General features: G+C 47.5%; 1 protein-coding gene across 1 annotated transcript in view; it reads left to right on the forward strand.

The window, feature by feature from the left end:
• LOC137311462 (granulocyte colony-stimulating factor receptor-like) overlaps positions 1–23,821 on the forward strand; it is a 102,418-nt gene that overhangs the window by 29,208 nt on the left and 49,389 nt on the right. The window contains exons 6-7 of the mRNA XM_067978656.1: positions 9,398–9,586; positions 21,768–21,869. Of these exons, the coding sequence (XP_067834757.1) occupies positions 9,398–9,586; positions 21,768–21,869 (291 nt within the window). The remainder of the gene's footprint in view (positions 1–9,397; positions 9,587–21,767; positions 21,870–23,821) is intronic.

A 23,821-nucleotide genomic window follows, 5' to 3' on the forward strand; every position in this document is an offset into this window, starting at 1 on the left:
AGAGAGAGATGGTGAATGGATAGGAGAGAGAGAGAAAGTGAGAGAGAGATGGTGAATGGGTAGGAGAGAGAGAGAAAGTGAGAGAGAGATGGTGAATGGGTAGGAGAGAGAGAGAAAGTGAGAGAGAGATGGTGAATGGGTAGGAGAGAGAGAGAAAGTGAGAGAGAGATGGTGAATGGGTAGGAGAGAGAGAGAAAGTGAGAGAGAGATGGTGAATGGATAGGAGAGAGAGAGAAAGTGAGAGAGAGATGGTGAATGGGTAGGAGAGAGAGTGAGAGAGAGAAGGTGAATGGGGAGGGGAGAGAGTGAGAGAGAGAAGGTGAATGGGGAGGGGAGAGAGTGAGAGAGAGAAGGTGAATGGGGAGGGGAGAGAGTGAGAGAGAGAAGGTGAATGGGGAGGGGAGAGAGGGAAAGTGAAAGATGGTGAATGGAAAGGAGAGGGAGAGAAAGTGAGAGAGGCAGATGGAAAATGGGGAATCATAGAATGGTTACTGCACAGAAGGAGGCCATTTGCCTCATCGAGTCCATGCCAGTTCTTTGTAAGAGCAATCCAGCTAGTCCCATTCCCCCGCCCTTTCCCCGTATCGCTGCAAATTTTTTCCCTTCAAGTATTTATCCAACTCCTTTTTGAAAGCTACGATTGAATCTGCCTCCACCACCCCCTCAGGCAGCGCATTCCAGATCATAACTACTCGCTGTGTAAAAAAGTTTTTCCTCATGTCACCTTTGGTTCTTTTGCCAATCACCTTAAATCTGTGTCCTCTGGTTCTTGACCCTTCATGATTTTAAACGCTTCTATCAAATATCCTGTCAACCTTCTCTGCTCGAAGGAGAACAACCCCAGCTTCTCCAGTCTATCCACGTAACTAAAGTCCCTCATCCCTGGAATCATTCTAGTAAATCTCTTCAGCACCCTCTCTAAGGCCTTCACATCTTTCCCAAAGTGCGGTGCCCAGGATTGGACACAATACTCCAGTTGTGGCCGAATCAGTGTTTTATAAAGGTTCATCATGACTTCCATACTTTTGTACTCTATGCCTCTATTTATAAAGCCCAGGATCCCGTATACTTTTATAACCACTTTCTCAACCTGTCCTGCCACCTTCAAAGATTTGTGCACATATACCCCCAGATCTCTCTGTTCCTGCACCCCCTTTAGAATTGTACCATTTCGTTTATATTGCCTCTCCTCGTTCTTCCTGCCAAAATCTATCACTTCGCACTTCTCTGCATTAAATTTCATCTGCCACGTGTCCGCCCATTCCACCAGCCTGTCTATATCCTCTTGAAGTCTATCACTATCCTCCTCACTGTTTACTACACTTCCAAATTTTGTGTCATCTGCAAATTTTGAAATTCTGCCCTGTTCACCCGAGTCCAAGTCATTAATATATATCAAGAAAAGCAGTGGTCCTAATACTGACCCCTGGGGAACACCATTGTACACCTCCCTCCAGTCCGAAAAACAACCGTTCACCACTACTCTCTGTTTCCTGTCCCTTAGACAATTCTATATCCATGTTGCTACTGCCCCTTTTATTCCATGGGCTTCAATTTTGCTGACAAGCCTATTTTGCGGCACTTTATCAAACACCTTTTGAAAGTTCATATACAAAACATCAACTGCACTGTCCTCATCAACCCTCTCCGTTACCTCATCAAAAAACTCAATCAAGTTAGTTAAACACGATTTGCCTTTAACAAATCCGTGCTGGCTTTCCTTTATTAATCCATGCTTCTCCAAGTGACTATTAATTCTGTCCCGGATTATCGTTTCTAAAAGTTTCCCCACCACTGAGGTTAAACTGACTGGCCTATAGTTGCTGGGTTTATCCTTACACCCTTTTTTGAACAAGGGTGTAACATTTGCAATTCTCCAGTCCTCTGGCACTGCCCCCGTATCTAAGGCTGTTTCGAAGATTATGGCCAGTACCTCCGCAATTTCCATCCTTAATTCCCTCAGCAACCTATGATGCATCCCATCCGGACCGGGTGATTTATCTACTTTAAGTACAGCCAGCCTTTCTAGTACCTCCTCTTTAGCAATTTTTACCCCAACCAGTATCTCAACCACCTCCTCTTTTACTGTGACTTTGGCAGCATTTTCTTCCTTGGTAAAGACAGATGCAAAGTATTCATTTACGACCTCGGCCATCCCCTCTGCCTCCATGAGTAGATCTCCTTTTTGGTCCCTAATCAGCTCCACCCCTCCTCTTACTACCTGTTTAATATTTATATTACTATTGAAGACTTTGGATTCTCTTTTATGTTGGCCGCCAGTCTATTCTCAAACTCTCTCTTTGCCCCTTTTATTTCCTTTTTCACTTCTCACTTTCAATACTCAGCCTGGTTCTCACTTATATTTTCAACCTGACATCTGTCATACGCCCCTTTTCCTGCTTCATCTTACTCTCTATCTCTTTCATTATCCAGGGAGCTCTGGCTTTAGTTGCCCTCCCTTTCCCCCTTGTGGGAATGTACCGAGACTGTACCCGAACCATCTCATCAAAGACTGCCCACTGTTCAATTACAGATTTGCCTGCCAATCTTTGATTCCAATTTACCCGGGCCAGATCCGTTCTCAACCCACTGAAATTGGCCCTCCTCCAATTAAACATTTTTTACTCTGGATTGCTCCTTATCCTTTTCCATAACTAATCTAAACCTTATGATACTATGATTGCTATTCCCGAAATGCTCCTCCACTGACATTTGCTCCACTTGACCCACCTCAATCCCCAGATCCAGATCCAGCAATGCCTCCTTCCTCATTGGGCCAGAAACAAACTGATCCAGAAAGTTCTCCTTTTTTAAAATTCGTTGATGGGATGTGGGCGTCGCTGGCGAGGTCAGCATTTATTGCCCATCCCTAATTGCCCTTGAGAAGGTGGTGGTGAGCCACACTTCAGAAATTCCTCCCCCTCTTTGCCCTTTACACTATTATTATCCCAGTCTGTAATAGAATAGCCTCATTCTACGATTCGAGGGGGAGCAGAGAGAGAGTAAGTGAGAGAGAGAGGTGGTGAATGTGGAAGAGAGAGTGAGAGAGAGGTGGTGAATGTGGAAGAGAGAGTGAGAAAGTGAGAGAGAGATGGTGAATGGGGAGTTGAGAGAAAGTTTGAGATCATGAATGAGGAACAGAAGGCGTGAAAGTGAGAAAGAGAGATGGTTAATTGGGCAGAGTGAGAGAGAAAGCGAGAGAGAGAGATGGGGAAGAGAGAGAGAGATGGTGAATGGAGAACAGAGAGAGAATGTGAGAGAGACAGATGGTGATTGGGGAACAGAGAGGGAAAGTGAAAGAGAGCTGGTGAATTTGGAGGAGAGAAAAAGAGAGAGATGGAGAATGGGTAGGAGAGAGAGAAAGTGAGATGGTGAATGGGAAGGAGAGAGAGAGAAAGTGAGAGAGAGATGGTGAATGGGTAGGAGAGAGAAAGTGAGAGAGAGATGGTGAATGGATAGGAGAGAGAGAAAGTGAGAGAGAGATGGTGAATGGGTAGAAGAGAGAGAGAAAGTGAGAGAGAGATGGTGAATGGATAGGAGAGAGAGAGAAAGTGAGAGAGAGATGGTGAATGGGTAGGAGAGAGAGAGAAAGTGAGAGAGAGATGGTGAATGGGTAGGAGAGAGAGAGAAAGTGAGAGAGAGATGGTGAATGGGTAGGAGAGAGAGAGAAAGTGAGAGAGAGATGGTGAATGGGTAGGAGAGAGAGAGAAAGTGAGAGAGAGATGGTGAATGGATAGGAGAGAGAGAGAAAGTGAGAGAGAGATGGTGAATGGGTAGGAGAGAGAGAGAGAAAGTGAGAGAGAGATGGTGAATGGGTAGGAGAGAGAAAGTGAGAGAGAGATGTTGAATGGATAGGAGAGAGAGAGAAAGTGAGAGAGAGATGGTGAATGGGTAGGAGAGAGAGAGAAAGTGAGAGAGAGATGGTGAATGGGTAGGAGAGAGAGAGAAAGTGAGAGAGAGATGGTGAATGGGTAGGAGAGAGAGATGGTGAATGAGGAGCAACAAGAGATAGAGGGGAATGATGGGAAGCAACAACAATTTGCATTTCTATAGTGCCTTCAATGTGGTAAGACATCCCATGGTGATTAACGGGGCCAAATATGAAACAAAATTTGACACAGAGCAACGGAGATATTAGGACAGGTGACCAAAAGCTTGATCAAAGAGAAGGGTTTTACGGAGCATCTTAAAGGAGGAGAGAGAGGGAGAGAGGCGGAGAGGTTTAGGGCGGGAATTCCAGAGCTCAGAGCCCAGGCAGCTGAAGGCACGGCCTCCAATGGTGGAGTGATTAAAATCGGGGATGCGCAAGAGGCCAGAATTGGAGGAGCTCAGAGATCGCGGAGGGTTGTAGAGCTGGAGGAGGTTACAGAGATAGGGAGGGGCGAGGCCATGGAGGGATTAGAAAACAAGGATGAGAAATTTAAAATCGAGGCATTGCTGGACCGGGAGCCAATCTAGGTCTGTGCGCACAGGGGTGATGGGTGAACGGGACTTGGTGCGAGTTAGGATACGGGCAGCAGAGTTTTGGATGAGCTCAAGTTGATGAAGGGTGAAAGATGGGAGGCCGGATAGGAGAGCATTGGAATATTCAAGTCTAGAGGCATGGATGAGGGTTTTAGCAGCAGATCAGCTGAGGCAGAGGAGGAGACGGACGATGTTACGGAGGTGGAAGTGATGGGGATCAGAGAGAGATATTGGACAGTGATGCGGATCAGAGAGGGAGATATAGGAGAGTGAAGGGGAGCAGAGAGGGAGATATAGGAGAGTGAAGGGGAGCAGAGAGGGAGATATAGGAGAGTGAAGGGGAGCAGAGAGGGAGATATAGGAGAGTGAAGGGGAGCAGAGAGGGAGATATAGGAGAGTGAAGGGGAGCAGAGAGGGAGATATAGGAGAGTGAAGGGGAGCAGAGAGAGATATAGGAGAGTGAAGGGGAGCAGAGAGGGAGATGTAGGAGAGTGAAGGAGATCAGAGAGAGAGAGATGGAGGAGAGTGAAGGGGATCAGAGAGAGCGATGTAGGAGAGTGAAGGGGAGCAGAGAGAGGGGGATATAGTAGAGTGAAGGGAGCAAGAGAGCGCAATATAGTAGAGTGAAGGGGCAGAGTGGGAGATATAGGAGAGTGAAGGGGATGAGAGAGAAAGATATAGAAGAGTGAAGTGGAGCAGAGAGAGAGAGAAAGGAGATTGAAGGGGAGCGGAGAGGGAGATATAGGAGATTGAAGGGGAGCAGAGAGAGAGAAATTGGTAGAGTGAAGGGGAGCAGAGAGGGAGAAAGAGGAGAGTGAAGGGGAGCAGAGAGAGAGATATAGGAGAGTGAAGGGGAAGAGTGGGAGATATAGGAGTGTGAGTGGTGAGTGTCTGGAACGAGCTGCCAGAGGCAGTAGTAGAGGCGGGTACAATTTTGTCTTTTAAAAACGTTCGGACAGTTACATGGGTAAGATGGGTATAGAGGGATATGGGCCAAGTGCAGGCAATTGGGACTAGCTTAGTGGTATAAACTGGGCGACATGGACATGTTGGGCCGAAGGGCCTGTTTCCATGTTGTAAACTTCTATGATTCTATGATTCTATAGGAGAGTGAAGGGCAGCAGAGAGAGATATAGGACAGTGAAGGGGAGTAGACAGGGAGTAATAGGAGAGTGAAGGGGATCAGAGAGAGAGAGAGATATAGGAGAGTGAAGGGGATCAGAGAGGGAGATATGGGAGAGTGAAGGGGAGCAGAGAGAGATATAGGAGAGTGAAGGGGATCAGAGAGGGAGTTATAGGAGAGCAAGGAGGTTATGATGGAGCTGTATAAAACACTGGTTAGGCCACAGCTGGAGTACTGTGTGCAGTTCTGGTCGCCACACTACAGGAAGGATGTGATCGCTTTGGAGAGGGTGCAGAGGAGATTCACCAGGATGTTACCAGGGCTGGAGCGCTTCAGCTATGAAGAGAGACTGGGAAGATTGGGTTTGTTTTCCTTGGAGCAGAGGAGGCTGAGGGGGGACATGATTGAGGTGTACAAAATTATGAGGGGCACAGATAGGATGGATAATATGGAGCTTTTTCCCTTCGTTGAGGGTTCTATAACAAGGGGACATAGATTCAAGGTAAAAGGCGGGAGGTTTAGAGGGGATTTGAGAAAGAACTTTTTCACCCAGAGGGTGGTTGGAGTCTGGAACTCACTGCCTGAAAGGGTTGTGGAGGCAGGAACCCTCACAACATTCAAGAAGCATTTGGATGAGCACTTGAAATGCCATAGCATACAAGGCTACGGACCAAATGCTGGAATATGGGATTAGAGTAGACAGGGCTGATGGCCGGCGCGGACACGATGGGCCGAAGGGCCTCTATCCGTGCTGTATAACTCTATGACTCTATGAAGGGTATCAGAGAGAGAGAGAGATATAGGAGAGTGAAGAGGAGCAGAGATGGAGATATAGGAGAGTGAAGGGGAGCAGAGATAGAGATATAGGAGAGTGAAGGGGAGCTGAGAGGGAGTTTTAGGAGAGTGAAGGGTATCAGAAAGAGAGAGAGATATAGGAGAGTGAAGGGGATCAGAGAGAGAGATATAGGAGAGTGAAGGGGATCAGAGATGGAGATATAGGAGAGTGAAGGGGATCAGAGAGAGAGAGATAGGAGAGTGAAGGGGATCAGAGAGAGATATAAGAGAGTAAAGGGGAGCAGAGATGGAGATATAGGAGAGTGAAGGGTATCAGAGAGAAAGAGAGATATAGGAGGCCAGCATTTATTGCCCATTCCTAATTGCCCTTGAGAAGGTGGTGGTGAGCTGCCTTCTTGAACTGCTGCAGTCCGTGTGGTGAAGGTTCTCCCACAGTGCTGTTAGGAAGGGAGTTCCAGGATTTTGACCCAGCGACAATGAAGGAACCGTGATATATTTCCAAGTCGGGATGGTGTGTGACTTGGAGGGGAACGTGTAGGTGGTGTTGTTCCCATGTGCCTGCTGCTCTTGTCCTTCTAGGTGGTAGAGGTCGCGGGTTTGGGAGGTGCTGTCGAAGAAGCCGTGGTGAGTTGCTGCAGTGCATCGTGTGGATGGTACACACTGCAGCCACAGTGCGCCGGTGGTGAAGGGAGTGAATGTTTAGGGTGGTGGATGGGGTGCCAATCAAGCGGGCTGCTTTATCTTGGATGGTGTGGAGCTTCTTGAGTGTTGTTGGAGCTGCATTCATCCAAGCAAGTGGAGAGTATTCCATCACACTCCTGACTTGTGCCTTGTAGATGGTGGAAAGGCTTTGGGGAGTCAGGAGGTGAGTCACTCGCCGCAGAATACCCAGCCTCTGACCTGCTCTCGTAGCCACAGTATTTATATAGCTGGTCCAGTTAAGTTTCTGGTCAATGGTGACCCCCAGGATGTTGATGGTGGGGGATTCGGCGATGGTAATGCCGTTGAATGTCAAGGGGAGGTGGTCATTGCCTGGCACTTATCTGGCGCGAATGTTACTTGCCACTTATGAGCCCAAGCCTGGATGTTGTCCAGGTCTTGCTGCATGCGGGCTCGGACTGCTTCATTATTTGAGGGGTTGCGAATGGAACTGAACACTGTGCAGTCATCAGCGAACATCCCCATTTCTGACCTTATGATGGAGGGAAGGTCATTGATGAAGCAGCTGAAGATGGTTGGGCCTACGACACTGCCCTGAGGAACTCCTGCAGTAATGTCCTGGGGCTGAGATGATTGGCCTCCAACAACCACTACCATCTTCCTTTGTGCTAGGTATGACTCCAGCCACTGGAGAGGGTAGACTTAATAAAGTGAGAGAAAGTGAGATGAGGAATCAAGGCACAAAGACAAGGAGGGAATGAAGTGGAGCAGTGATGGACACTTCTTCCAGTTTGTTCGGTTTTCTGTCTGCTGAATTGGGGCCAGATCACTTCCTATCTCATGGAACTGTGCCATTTCCCTGTCCTGTCCCCTTATCACTGGCTCTTCAATTCCCCTTTCCTCTTTTATGGTATTGTGTTTTGCCATTTCCCAATTTCTCTCCTGCTCTCACATCAGTTATTTCCCCCATTTCATCTGTCAGATCCAATGGGAATCGGCTCGGTGTGTGGAAGAGCAGAGGGATTTGAGGGACAGGTTTCCAGGATGTTAAAGGCAGCACCTCAGGGTGATGAGGCTGTGACAAAGTGATTGGAATTCGAGGCTTTGTCACAAGAGACCTAGAATCTAAAAACCAAGAGAGAATGATAATCCTACATAAAACTTTAATAAGCCCTCAATTAGATACTGTGTGCAGTATATTGGGCTCCACATTATAGGAAGTATGTTGAAGCTTTGGAACACAGGAACAGGAGGAGGCCATTCAGCCCCTCGAGTCTGTTCTGCCATTCAATGAGATCATGATTGATCTGTGACCTAACTCCATATACCCGCCTTAGCCCCATATCCCTTAATACCTTTGGTTCACAAAAATCTATCAATCTCAGATTTGAAATTAACAATTGAGTTAGCATCAACTGCAGTTTGTGGAAGAGAGTTCCAAACTTCTACCACCCTTTGCGTGTAAAAGTGTTTCCTAACTTCACTCCTGAAAGTCCTGGCTGTAATTTTTAGACTCTGTCCCCTCGTCCGAGACTCCCCAACCAGTGAAAATAGTTTCTCTCTATCTACCCTATCAATTCCTCTTAATATCTTGAAAACTTCAGCTTTAGAGAGGGTCCAACACACTGGGATCTTCCTGCTGCCTGTCCAGGCCAGTGTTTGAGGATTGGTTTGTATTGTTATCAGAAGACAAGTTAGTAAATCCTTGCTTCAAGTGGAAAGTGCTCAGCTCAACCCTGTCGCATTAAATATCTGTGCTCCGTGCAGCCAGAAATCTGAAAATAATCCAACCGCATACCTGTCAGTAGTCAGTTAATTCCGTGTATTTCTAATTCATAGAATCATAGAAAGTTACAGCACAGAAGGAGGCCGTTCGGTCCATCGTGTCCGTGCCGGCCGAAAAAGAGCTATCCAGTTTAATCCTATTTTCCAGCACTTGGTCCGTAGCCCTGTAGGTTACAGCACTTCAGGTGCACGTCCAGGTACTTTTTAAATGAGTTGAGGGTTTCTGCCTCTCCCACCCTCTCAGGCAGTGAGTTCCAGACCCCCACCACCCTCTGGGTGAAAAAAATTCTCCTCAACTCCCCTCTAATCCTTCTACCAATCACTTTAAATCTATGCCCCCTGGTTATTGACCTCTCTGCTCAGGGAAATAGGTCCTCCCTATCCACTCTATCTAGGCCCCTCATAATTTTATACACCTCAATTAAATCTCCCCTCAGCCTCCTCTGTTCCAAAGAGAACAACCCAGCCTATCCAATCTTTTCTCATCGTTAATATTCTCTAGCTATTGGCCTATTGTTTATTCTGTGTCCCTGATCTGTGGATTATTTGCTGCTTCTCCTTATTTTTCAGCCTTTGCACTTCTTTCCCCAAGCGTGTCCATCACTCCGATTAATGAACATAGTCTCCAAATCAAGTGGTCAGCCCCCAGAGCCCCAGTGACAGGCTATGTGGTGGAATGGTTTGAAATATCGGAAGGAGTTACCTGTGATATCAACTGGAAGAAAGAGTCTGCTGACAGCATCAGTTCCGTGCTGCAAGGTAGGAAGCAAGTGTCTCGAATCGTAGAATCGTGCCTGTGCCAGCTCTTTGGAAGAGCTATCCAGTTAGTCTCATTCCCCTGCTCTTTCCCCATAGCCTTGCAAATTTTTCCATTCCAAGTATTTATCCAATTCCCTTTTAGAAGTTATTATTGAATCTGCTTCCATAACATCATAACAACTCGCTACTTAAAAAAATTCTCCTCATCTCTTCCCTGGCGTTTTTACCAATTATCTTAAATCTGTATCCTCTGGTTACTGACCCTCCTGCCACTGGAAACAGTTTCTCCCTATCTACTTTGGTTGGGGATTCTAGGAGTAGGGGGCACAGTCTAAAAATTAGAGCCAGACCTTTCAGAAGTGAGATTAGAAAACATTTCTACACACAAAGGGTGGTGGAAGTTTGGAATTCTCTTCCGCAAACGGCAATTGATACTAGCTCAATTGCTAAATTTAAATCTGAGATAGATAGCTTTTTGGCAACCAAAGGTATTAAGGGATATGGGCCAATGGCAGGTGTATGGAGTTAGATCACAGATCAGTCATGATCTTATCAAATGGCGGAGCAGGCACGAGGGGCTGAATGGCCTACTCCTGTTCCTATGTTCCTTCTATATCAAAACCCCTCATAATTTTGAACACCTCTGTTAAATCTCCCCTTAACCTTCTTTGCTCCAAGAAGAACAATCCCAGCTTCTCCATTCTCTCCATGTAACTGAAGTCAAGTTTTAAGGTAACTTTGTCACGTCTACAGCCCATCCCCCGCCGCTGCTGTTACCTGCTGAGCTCATTATTATCCTACTGGTCTGACTGGTTTTTCAGTTTTATTTTTTACAGCGTGGTTCCTGGCTAGAAATTCACTCTGCTGGGCCCGAGTCCATTTCTCTGCCACTTCTGGATCTTACAGTGACCTGGGGATTTGTCGGCCTTTAGTCCCATTAATTTTTCCAATACTTTTTCTTTACTAATCTTAATTACGTTAAGTTCCTCCCTCTCTTTAGACCCTTGGTTTGCCACTATTTCCAATATGTTTTTTGTGCTTGCGCTAATACCTATACCAAGATGGCGTCTGGCGCACATCACGCTGGCAACGTGCGTGCGCAGCCAACACACCACTTGGCACTTCAAGAGGCCGCGTAGCGCCTAAACAATGGCCGCTACATGGCCCATTTTCTCATCCAAGAGTCCCCTAGTTCTAGACTCTCCAGCCAGGGGAAACAATAATAGATCTATGAAGACAGATATAAAATATTTGTCTCTGCCATTTTCTTTTTCCCCCTTATAATTTCTCCTGTCTCAGCCTCTAAGGGACCCATGTTTACTTTCGCTAAACTCTTCCCTTTTACATACTTGTAGAAGTTCTTACAATCTGTTTTTATATTTCTTGCCAGTTTGCTCTCATATTCAATTTTCTCCCTCTTCATCAATTTCTTGGTCATCCTTTGTAGGTTTCTAAAACCCTCCCAATTCTTATGCTTACTACTCTTTTTGGCAAAATTGTAAGCCTCTTCTTTTATTCTAATACTATCGTTAGCTTCCCTAGTTAGCCACAGTTGGATCACTTTTCCTGTCAAGTTTTTATTCCTCAAGGGAATGTATATTCATTGGGAATTATGAACTATTTCTTTAAATGTTCACCATTGCTTATCTACCATTATATCTTTTAATCTAATTTCCCAATCTACCTTCACCAACTTGCTCCTCACACCTACATAATTGGCCTTGTTTAAATTTAAGATCTTAGTTTTGGACTTAACTACATCACTCTCAAACTCAATATGAAATTCGTTACACAATACTAGATCTAAAATAGCCTGTTTCCTAGTTGGATCCTCGACATATTGTTCCAGAAAACTGTCTCGAATGCATTCCATGAACTCGTCCTCCAAACTACTTTTGCCAATTTGGTTTGCCCAAGTAGCTTCTGGACTCACTCACCCTCCACACCTGTCTCCAAACCTGGACATCAGTTCCAAGCAGACTCCACCCTATCTACATCAACTTTATCCCACCACGGGACCTCGGACTTCAACTTTGGACTCCCTCCTATTGTCTCCTCTCTATTCCCTGTTTATTACCAGGACCTATATATCCCAATTTTGTTACATGACCTTGTCTATGTAACGTGAGTTTCCCTGTGTCCATTCACGAGTGTGTTTTGCTGCCGCTCCAGACCTGAGCCCATCGCTTCCAATTCCCCTTTTTTTACCCTTTTTTCTTCTTTCTCTTCACCTCTCCTCGGCCCCTCTTCCCTATCATCATGCCTCATTTCGTTTTTCCCCTCTCAGATACTCTGCCCTCCCAAATCCTTACCCCAACCAATCAGCAGTCCTCGACCTTCCTACTTTCCTGTCACTGTCCCAGGCTTCACTCCCTCTTAGATAATTCTACACCTGCCCTCTGTGCCTCTCTCAGCATCCTCCGAAGGGCACATCGAGGCACTCGTCATTTTCTCCTTACGAGCAGCAACCCCAACTGCCCCGCCCTACTCTCTCACCGACTTTCCCGCCTAGCGTGCCCACTAGGGGCTAATCTTGCCAACCTCCTCCCATCCCATTCACCCCTCCCAGCGCTGACCCTGTGGACTCTGCCAGTAGATCAGCTATCACCGCCCCTCTCCGCCTCTCCCTCCAGAATGTCCGTTCACTTGTGAACAAGGTCCTTGCCATCCATAAGTTTATTGTGGATGATTGCATCGATATCATGGCCTTAACGGAAACCTGGCTGACGGGTGATGACACCTTCCCCTGAAGCCTCCCCACCCGGCTATATCTCCCACCACCTGCCCCGCCCAGACCACCGCGATGGCAGTGTGGCCCTTATCACCAAATCACACTTTGGTCTGTGCCCCTACTCCTCTGGTACCTTCTCTTCCTTTGAGCATCTCACCTTGTCCCACCCCTCTCACCTCTCCTTTAGATTCTTCGTTCTCTGCCACCCACCCAAGTACCAAGCCAAGGTTCTCAGCGAGATATCTTCGCTGCTTTCCTCCCTCAGCCTCTGCACTGAGTGACTTCTCATCCTCAGTGACTTTAACCTCCATCTCAACTCATCATGCCCTCTCTCTCCCCTCTGAGTTCCCTGCCCTTCTATCCTCCTTTAATCTCTCCTCCATATAAACTCCCCGACCCATATTCTCAGCCACCCCCTCGATCTTGCCATCTCACGTGGCCTCTCTACCTCCATCGTGTCAATCACGGATAAGGCCATCTCTGATCACTTCCTTGTATCCCTCTCCACCCACATCCCACTTCCTTCTGTGTCCACCCCTGGAAAAAACTCTTCCCCCCAAGTCACTGATAACGGCACTTTCAAATTCCCAACTGTCTAACCTTTGGCCCTCCATTCACCACCACATTTCTGCTCAATCACACCCTCACCTTCACCTTTCATGCCCTTGTCCCCATTAAAACTATTACTCTCTCTCACCCCGGTACGGCCCTCATCTCCACTCCCTTAAGTCCAAGGGTCACAGACTTGAACGTTTATGGCGGGTAACTGGTTTATCCATTCATTGCCAGATCGGGCTGGACCACACAAAGCATTATCGGGTCCTGCCCTCCTCTCCAAACACTGGTCACTATTCCAGGATCATCCTGGAACGCAAAAGTAACCTCCGGCTTCTCTTCTCCACTACAAACCGTCTCCTTAAACCCCTCTCCCCTGCCCCCTCCACCCTCACCTCCAGTAACAAGTGAGAGGAGCTCATGGACTTCTTTGTCACTAAGATTGAGACCATCGTTCAGCTGCCTCTGCCGTTTCCCTCCCTTGCCCTCACCCACTGAACTGACCTTCCTCTACAGTACCCTCTGCCCTAGCCCTGAACTCACATCTTTCTCTAGTTTCTCTCCTATCTCCCCTCATGTCCTCTCCGAGCTCATCTTGCCCATGAGACCCACCTCCTGCTCCCTCAACCCTATTCCCACCAAACTGCTGACCACCCAACTTCCCTTCCTGGCCCCCATGTTAGCTGATATTGTTAACGGTTCCCTCTCCTCAGGTACTGTCCCCTCCCCTTCAAATCCTCGGCTACTGACCCCTCCTCAAAAAACCCACGCTTGACCCCTCTGACCTTGTAAACTCCCGCCCCATCTCCACCCTCCCTTTCCTCTCCAAAGTTCTTGAACATTTTGTCATCTCCCAAATCTGTGCCCATCTTTCCCACAACTCCATGTTTGAATCCCTCCAATCAGGTTTCTGTTCCTGCCACAGTGCTGAAACGGCCCTTATCAAAGTCACAAATTACATCCTCTGCGACAGTGACCGTGGTAAACTATCCCTCCTCATCCTTCTCCACCTGTCTGCAGCCTTTGACACATTGACCACTCCATCCTCCTCCACCGCCTCTCCTCCGTCGTCCAGCTGGGTGGGACTGCCCTCGCCTGGTTCCATTCTTATCTATCCAGTCGTAGCCAGAGAATCTCCTGCAACGGCTTCTCTTCCCACTCCCACACCGTTACCTCTGGAGTTCCCCGAGGATCTATCCGTGGCCCCTCCTATTTCTCATCTAATTGCTGCCTCTCGGCGACATCATCCAGAAACACAACGTCAGATTCCACACAGACACTGATACCCAGCTCTACCTCACCACCACCTCCCTCGACCCCTCCACTGTCTCTCATTTGTCACATTGCTTGTCCGATGTCCAGTACTGGATGAGCAAAAATTTCCTCCAACTAAATATTGGGAAGCCAGAAGCCATTGTCTTCAGTCCCCGCCGCAAATTCTGTTCCCACCCACCGACTCCATCCCTCTCCCCGGCCACTGTCTGAGGCTGAACCAGACTGTTCGCAACCTCGTCATCCTATTTGATCCTGGGATGAGCTTCTGACCCCATATCCGCTCCATCACCAAGACCGCCTACTTCCACCCCCGTAACATCGCCCGTCTCTGCCCCTGCCCCAGCTCATCTGCTGCTGAAACCCTCATCCATGCCTTTGTTACCTCCAGACTGGACTATTCCAATGCTCTCCTGGCCGGCCTCCCATCTTCCACCCTCCATAAACTTGAGCTCATCCAAAACTCTGCTGCCCGTATCCTAACTCGAACCAAGTCCATTTCACCCATCACCCCTGTGCTCGCTGACCTACATTGGCCTCAATTTTAAAATTCTCATCCTTGTTTTCAAATCCATGGCCTCGCCGCTCCCTATCTCTGTAACCTCCTCCAGCCCTACAACCCTCCGAGATCACTGCGTTCTTCCAATTCTGGTCTCTTGCGCATCCCCGATTTAATCGTTCCACCATTGGCGGCCGTGCCTTCAGCTGCCTCGACCCTAAGCTCTGGAATTCCCTCCCTAAACCTCTCCGCCTCTCTATCTCTCTCTCCTTTAAGACAACAACAACAACCTGCATTTATGTAGAGCCTTTAATATAGTAAAACATCCCAAGGCACTTCACAGGAGAGTAATCAGACAAAACTTGATTCCAAGCCACATAAGGAGATATTAGGGACAGGTGACCAAAAGCTTGGTCAAAGAGGTAGGTTTTAAGGAGCATCTTAAAGGGAGAGGCGGAGAGATTTAGGGAGGGAATTCCAGAACTTGAGGCCTGGGCAGCTGAAGGCAAAGTTGCCAATGGTGGAGCGATTTAAAATCGTGGATGCGCAAGAGGCAAGAATTGGAGGAATGCAGGGATCTCAGAGGGTTGTAGGGCTGGAGGAGGTTACAAAGATAGGGAGGGGTGAGGCCATGGAGGGATTCGAAAACTAGGGTGAGAATTTTAAAATTGAGGCGTTCCCAGACCGGGAGCCGATGTAGGTCAGTGAGCACAGGGGTGATGGGAGAACGGGACTTGGTGCGAGTTAGGATACGGGCAGCAGAGTTTTGGATGAGCTGAAGTTTATGGAGGGTGGAAGATGGGAGGCCGGCCAGGAGGGCATTGGAATAGTTGTGTCTAGAGGTAACAAAGGTATGGATGAGGGTTTCAGCAGCAGATGAGCTGAGGCAGGGACGGAGACGGGCGATGTTATGGAGGTGGAAGTAGGCGGTCTTGGTGATGGAGCAGATACGTGATCAGAAGCTCATCTCAGGGTCAAATAGGGCGCCAAGGTTGCGAACGTTCTGGATCAGCTTCAGACAGTGGCCAGGGAGAGGGATGGAGTCAGTGGCTATGGAGCGGAGTTTGTGGCGGGGACTGAAGACAATGGCTTCGGTCTTCACAATATTTAGTTGGAGTAAATTTTTGCTCATCCAGTACTGGATGTCGGACAAGCAGTGTGACAAATCAGAGGCAGCAGAGGTGTCGAGGGAGGTTGTGGTCAGTGTACATGTGGAACCTGACATTGTGTTTTCAGATGATGTTGCTGAGGGGCAGCGTGTAGATGAGAAATAGGAGGGGCCACGGATAGATCCTTGGGGGAGCTCCAGAGGTAATGGTGCGGGAGTGGGAAGAGAAGCCATTGCAGGAGATTCTCTGGTCTGCTTCTTAAAACCTACCTCTTTGACCAAGCTTTTGATCACCTGTCCTAACATCTCCTTATGCGGCTAGGTGTGAAATCTTGTTTGATAATCGGTCCTGTGAAGCACCTTGCGATGTTTTACCACTTTAAAGGTGCTATATAAATGCAAGTTGTTGCTGTTGTTGTTGTACTGCATCCCTGGTACCATTCTAGTAAATCTCCTCTGCACCCTCTCTAAGGCCTTGACATCCTTCCTAAAGTGCGGTGCCCAGAACTGAACACAATACTCCAGCTGAGGCCTAACCAGTGTTTATAAAGGTTTAACATAACTTCTGTGCTTTTGTACTCTATGCCTCTATTAATAAAGCCCAGGATCCCATATGCTTTTTTAACTGCTTTATCAACTTGTTTTGCCACCCTCAAAGATTTGTGTATGTGCGCCCCCAGGTCTCTCTGTTCCTGCACCCCCTTTAAAATTGTACCATTTAGTTTATTTTTGCCTCCCCTTCATTTTTCCTTCCAAAATGTATCACTTCACAATTCTCTGTGTTAAATTTCATCTGCCATGTGTCTGCCCATTTCACCAGTCTGTCTCTGTCCTCCTGAAGTCTGTTACTATCCCCCACATTATTACATTTCTGAGTTTCATGTCATCCACAAACTTTAAAATTATACCCTCTATACCCAAGTCTGGGTCATTAATATATATCAAAAAGAGCAGTGGTCCTAATACTGACCCCTGGGGAACACCACTGTAAACTTCCCTCCGGTCTGAAAAATAACCGTTCTCCACTACTCTCTGCTTTCTGTCCATTTGCCAGTTTTGTACCCACGCTGCCACTGTCCCTTTAATCCCATGGCCTTTAATTTTTCTAATAAGTCTATTATGTGGCACTTTATCAAACACCTTTTGAAAGTCCATATAAACAACATCAACCGCACTCCCCTCATCGACCCTCTCCGTTACTTCATCAAAGAACTCCATCAAGTTAGACAAACACAATTTTTAACAAATCCGTGCTGACTTTCATTTATTGGCCCAGACTTTTCCAAGTGCCAATTAATTTTGTCCCGGATTATTGTCTCTGGAAGTTTCCCCACCACCGACGTTAGACTGACTGGCCTGTAATTACCGGGTTTATCCCTCTCCCCTTTTTTGAACAAGGATGTAATATTTACAATCCTCCAGTCCTCTGGCACCGCTCCCATATCTAAGGAGGATTGGAAGATTGTGGACAGAGTCTCTGCAATTTCCCCCCTCACTTCCCTCAGTAACCCAGGATGCGTCCCATCCGGACCGGGTAACTTTTCTACTTTGAGTACTGCCAATCTTTTAAGTACCTCCTCTTTATCTATTTTTATCCTATCCAATATCACTCCTAGCTCCTCCTTTACTGCTCCAATGGCAGCATCTTCTTCTCTAGTGAAGACCGATGTGAAGTATTCATTTAGTGTCTCAGTCAGGCCCTCTGCCTCCAAGATGGTCTCCTTTTTGATCCCTAATCAGCCCCACCCTTCCTTTGACTATCCTTTTACTGCGTTTATAAAAGACTTTTGGATTCCCTTTTATGTTACTCACTAATCTATTCTCAGACTCTCTCTTTGCCCCTCTTATTCCCTTTTTTAGATCTCCTCTGTACTTTCTGTATTCAGCCTGGTTCTCTATTGAATGATGAACCTGACATTTATCAAAAGCCTCCTTTTTCTGTTTCATTTTAATCTCTATATCTTTAGTCATCCAGGGAGCTCTATCTTTGGATGCCCCTCCTTTCCCCCACATAGGAATGTGTCTACTCTGTACCCGAACTATTTCTTCTTTGACAGCCTCCCATTGCTCATTTACTGTTTTACCTGCCACTCTTTGATTCCAATTCACCTGAGTCAGATCCCTTTTCAACTCACTGAAATGAGTTGTCTAATGTGTGTATTAAGTAATTCCTTCTGATAGGCAAAAGAACCAGAGGGGAGATGAGGAGAAATTCTTTTACGCAGCGAGTTGTTATGATCTGGAATTCACTGCCTGAAAGGGCGGTGGAAGCAGATTCAATAATAACTTTCAAAAGGGAATTGGATAAATACTTGAAGGGGAAAAATTTACAGGGGAAAGAGCAGTGGAATGGGACTAATGGGATAGCTCTTTCAAAGAGCTGGCACAGGCACGAGGGGCTGAATGGCCTCCTTCTATGCTGTATCATTCTGTAATTCTATGAAACGTCCTGATGCAGCATTTGTTTAAATTCCTTCAGAATTCACCAGTTTTGTAATAACCTCATCTACTCACCTTCCATATCAAATATGGAATATCCCTTTGAGGGATATTGTTGGGGGCAGTGAATTTCTGTTTCACAGGAGCCTCTTAGCCTCAGTAAAAGATTCAGAGAAACCAGTAATTACAGACCTGTTGGTTTAATGTCAGCTGTGGGGCAGTTACTGGAATCTATCATCAGGGACCGAGTGACTGAGCACTTGAACAAATATCAACTGATCAGAGAGAGTTGGCAGGGATTTGTAAAGGGTGAGTCACGTCTTACTAATCGAGTCAAATTTTTTGAGGAGGTCACTAATAAGGTCGATAAGAGAGTATCTGTGGATGTTATTGATATGGACTTTCCAGAAGACATTCGACAAGGTTCCGCATAATAGATTATTAGCAAAAAAATGAGTGCACAGAGTTGGAGGTAATCTTGTGACTTGGGTCAGTAATTAGTTGGGAGGTAGGAGAGAGAGGGATCATTCTCTGATTGGTGGGATGTGACAAATGGTGTTCCCCAGGGATCTGTCCTGGGGTTTTACCTTTTCACCATATTTATTAATGACTTGGGTGAAGGAATAGAGAGCCGTGTATCTAAGTTTGCTGACAACAATAAGTTAGGAGGCAAAGTAAATAGTGTAGATGGGAGCAGGAAGTTGCAAAGGGACATTGATAGATTCAGTGAGTGGGCAAAACTGCAGCAGATGGAGTTCAACATGGGGAAGTGTGAGGTCATCCACTTTGGACCGAAGAAAGATAAATCAGGGTATTTTCTAAATGGGGAGAAGCTCGGAACTGTGGAGGAGCAGAGAGATTTAGGGGTCCAAGTACAGAAATCACTCAAAGCTAGTGGACAGGTTCAGAAAATTAAAAAAAAGGCCAATGGCTAATCTCAAGAGGGCTGGAATACAAAGGGTGAAAGTTATGTTTCGGCTGTACAGAGCTCTGGTTAGACTCTACCTGCTCAGTTTTAGGCACCGCCCCTCAGGAAGGATATATTGGGCTTGGAGACGGGGCAACACAGATTCACCAGAATAATCCTGGAACTAAAAGGGTTAAATTATGAGGACAGGTTGCATAGACTCGGCTTGTATTCCCTTGAATATAGAAGATTGAGGAATGATCTAATCGAGGTGTTTAAAGTGTTAAAAGGATTTGATAGGGGAGACAGAGAGGAATTATTTCCTCTAGTGGGAGAGTTCAGACCTCAAAATTAGAGCTGGGCCGTTCGGGAGTGATGTCAGGAAGCATTTCTTCACACAAAGATTAGTGGAAATCTGGAACTCTCTCCCCAAAAGAGGGTGCAGAAGAGATTTACTAGAATGGTTCCAGGGATGAGGGACTTCAGTTACATGGATAGACTGGAGAAGCTGGGGTTGTTCTCCTTAGAGCAGTGAAGGTTAAGGGGAGATTTGATCGAGGTATTCAAAATCATGAAAGGTCTCGACAGAGTGGATAGAGAGAAACTGTTCCCATCAGCGGAGGGGTCAAGAACCAGAGGACATAGATTTAAGGTGATTGGCTAAAGAACCAAAGGCGACTCTCTCCCCCAAAAGGCTCTGGATGCTGGGGATCAATTGAAAATTTCAAGACTGAGATTGGAAGATTTTTGTTGGGTAAGGGTAATCAAGGGATATAGGTCAAAGGTGAATAAATGGGGGTGATGTACATATCAGCCATGATTTAATTGAATGGCAGAAAGGGCTTGAGGTGAATGGTGAACTCCTGTTCTTAATGTTCCTATAAATGCAAGTTCTTTCTTTCCTTAACACAGACGGAGTAACTGCAGGAGCACATTACAAAATGCACTCAAACATATTTGGGCTGGATTTTGGTGTGAGCAGCGAACAAACAGCACAGACTTGCACTTAGAATCATAAAATGGTTGCAGCATGGAAGGAGGCCATTCGGTCCATCGAGTCAGTGCCAGCTCGTCCCACTCCCCGCCCTATCCCCATAGCCCTGCACATTTTTTCCCTTCAAGTACTTATCCAGTTCCCTTTTGAAGGCCATGATTGAATCTGCCTCCACAACCCACTCGGGCAGTGCATTCCAGATCATAACCACTCGCTGCGTAAAAATGTTTTTCCTCTTGTCACCTTTGGTTCTTTTGCCAATCACCTTAAATCTATGCCCTCTGGTTCTTGACCCCTCTGCCAATGGGAATAGTTTCTCTCTATCTACTCTGTCTAGACCTTTCATGATTTTGAATCCCTCGATCAAATCTCCTCTCAACCGTCTCTGCTCTAAGGAGAACAACCCCAGCTTCTCCAATCTATCCACATAACTGAAGTCCCTCATCCCTGGAACCATTCTAGTAAATCTCTTCTGCACCCTCTCTAAGGCCTACACATCCTTCCTAAAGTGCAGTACCCAGAATTGGACACAATACAGGGAGAATGTTTCCTCTGGCTGGGGGTCCAGAACGAGGGGGCACAGTCTCAGGATACGGGGTAGGACATTTAGGACTGAGATGAGGAGAAATTTCTTCACTCAGAGGGTGGTGAACCTGTGGAATTCTCTATCATAGAAGGCTGTAGAGGCCAAGTCACTGAATATATCTAAGAAGGAGCGAGATAGATTTCTAGACACAAAAGGCATCAAGGGGTATGGGGAGAGAGCGGGAATATGGTATTGAGATAGAGGATCAGCCATGATCAGTTTGAATGGCGGAGCAGGCTTGAGGGGCCGAATGGCCTACTCCTGCTCCTATTTTCTATGTTTCTATGTATACTCTAATTGTGGCTTAACCAGTGTTTATAAAGGTTCATCATGACTTCCTTGCTTTTGTACTCTGTGCCTCTATTTATAAAGCCCAGGATCCTGTATATTTTTTAACCACTTTCTCGACCTGTCCGACCACCTTCATTTGGTTTGCCCCTTGCCCATTGACTTTCTTTGAACTTTTGCACAGCAAGTTCCTGAAAATTAGAAACCCAAGATGGCGCGGCCCCCCCTACAGGGCATCTGGGACCCGTGTGAACGGGGCCAGCAACTGGGTATCTCCTTAACCAATCAGATCGCAGAATCATTAATGAGTAAGGCAGAGTCTGAACCAGGAAGTGTAAGTTCGAATAGTGAATTCAATATCAGATCAGGTACAGAAAGAGAAATGAAGAGCGGGAAAGAAAGATTGGATTAAGAGAGTGAGAAAAAAAGAGAGAAAAAGTAAAAAAAAATTATTTACATTTAAAAAAAAATATCCAACAATAATTAAAATCTGAATTAATGAGACTTCACACTTGTAAAAGTTAATTTTTATGCCAGAGAGGTTGTTTAGCATTAATTAAGACTTACCACGCTGTTAAAATGGTACTTAGACTTGAAATGACTTGACTTGACTTTTGTTGGGGAGTTTGGTCCGTATCTACGACGTCAGTGCAGGGACTTCACACTGTTCAATACATTTCTATTTCAATCCCTGAAGGGGACGATACCCCATGTTGCCATTGATAGATTAGTCCTGATGCATAGTTCAAATGTCTGCTAGTACATGAATAAAACATTGCACACCTGCTTTTCATCCCTGCAGAGAATATCAAGCCCATGAAACGCTACGCCATCTCCATCCACCCTCTGCATTCTAAGGGACTTGGGATTCCAGTTTCGACGGAAGCATATTCCAAGCAAGGAGGTAAGTGACTCCCAAACTTTACCCTCTGACTTCACCTCCATCACCAATGTTTCACTGTGTAGATTTCTGTCATTCCTCAAACCGCTGATTGATTTCAAAGTGCAGAGTGCGTGCAGGACAAATCTGGCCCCAATCTCATTGCAGAGTGAAGTGGAGTGAAGTCTCACACAGAGTGGGCGGGGAGAGTCTCGCACAGAGTGGGCGGAGAGTCTCGCACAGAGTGGGCGGAGAGTCTCGCACAGAGTGGGCGGAGAGAGTCTCGCACAGAGTGGGCGGGGAGAGTCTCACACAGAGTGGGCGGAGAGAGTCTCGCACAGAGTGGGCGGAGAGTCTCACACAGAGTGGGCGGAGAGAGTCTCACACAGAGTGGGCGGGGAGAGTCTCACACAGAGTGGGCGGAGAGAGTCTCACACAGAGTGGGCGGGGAGAGTCTCACACAGAGTGGGCGGGGAGAGTCTCACACAGAGTGGGCGGAGAGTCTCACACAGAGTGGGCGGAGAGAGTCTCACACAGAGTGGGCGGAGAGTCTCACACAGAGTGGGCGGAGAGTCTCACACAGAGTGGGCGGAGAGAGTCTCGCACAGAGTGGGCGGAGAGAGTCTCACACAGAGTGGGCGGAGAGTCTCACACAGAGTGGGCGGAGAGAGTCTCACACAGAGTGGGCGGAGAGAGTCTCGCACAGAGTGGGCGGAGAGAGTCTCGCACAGAGTGGGCGGAGAGAGTCTCGCACAGCGTGGGCGGAGAGTCTCACACAGAGTGGGCGGGGAGAGTCTCGCACAGCGTGGGCGGAGAGTCTCACACAGAGTGGGCGGAGAGAGTCTCGCACAGAGTGGGCGGAGAGAGTCTCACACAGAGTGGGCGGGGAGAGTCTCACACAGAGTGGGCGGAGAGTCTCACACAGAGTGGGCGGAGAGAGTCTCACACAGAGTGGGCGGAGAGTCTCACACAGAGTGGGCGGAGAGTCTCACACAGAGTGGGCGGAGAGAGTCTCGCACAGAGTGGGCGGAGAGAGTCTCACACAGAGTGGGCGGAGAGTCTCACACAGAGTGGGCGGAGAGAGTCTCACACAGAGTGGGCGGAGAGAGTCTCGCACAGAGTGGGCGGAGAGAGTCTCGCACAGAGTGGGCGGAGAGAGTCTCACACAGAGTGGGCGGAGAGTCTCGCACAGAGTGGGCGGAGAGTCTCACACAGAGTGGGCGGAGAGTCTCATACAGAGTGGGCGGGGAGTCTCATACAGAGTGGGCGGGGAGAGTCTCACACAGAGTGGGCGGAGAGACATGAGAGACTACCTGCAGGCCATCCAATGCTTTATTAGTGCGAGGTGCACCGCGTCATTCAGGAACCAGGCTCAGAAACAGCAGCAGGTCCACATCACAAATGCTGAACCCAAACCAAAATATTCTCCAGACTAAACCGAGGGCCAAATGGTAGACTGCTCCCTCCCAACATTGACCTCACAAAAGTCCCAACACCTCCCCTCCCCATTCCCTCTCCCTGTCTGCCTTCTCCCGCCTCTCCCCCTCCCTCCCCTCCCACCTCCCTTTCTCCCCCTCCTTCTTCCCCCTCCCCCTCCCTTTCTCCCCCCTCCCCCTCCCTTTCTCCCCCCTCCCCCTCCCTTTCTCCCCCCTCCCCCTCCCTTTCTCCCCTCCCCCACCCTAACCCCCTTTCCCCTCCCCCTCCCTCACCCCCTTTCCCCTCCCCTCCCTCACCCCCTTTCCCCTCCCCCTCCCTCACCCCCTTTCCCCTCCCCCTCCCTCACCCCCTTTCCCCTCCCCCTCCCTCCTCTCCCCTTCTCTCCTCCTGTAGAAGTACATGAACATTGTTCGAGGTGCTCTTCCAGTTGTAAACAAGTTGGGCTCAATAAAGTTTCTCTTTGTACTACTTGTTTGGGTGTTAATGCATTGGTATAATGTAAGTTTCGACACTCCCTCCCCCCCCAGCTCCCTCTCTTC

This window comes from Heptranchias perlo, unplaced genomic scaffold (assembly GCF_035084215.1).
Source record: "Heptranchias perlo isolate sHepPer1 unplaced genomic scaffold, sHepPer1.hap1 HAP1_SCAFFOLD_338, whole genome shotgun sequence".
Lineage (NCBI taxonomy): Eukaryota > Metazoa > Chordata > Chondrichthyes > Hexanchiformes > Hexanchidae > Heptranchias > Heptranchias perlo.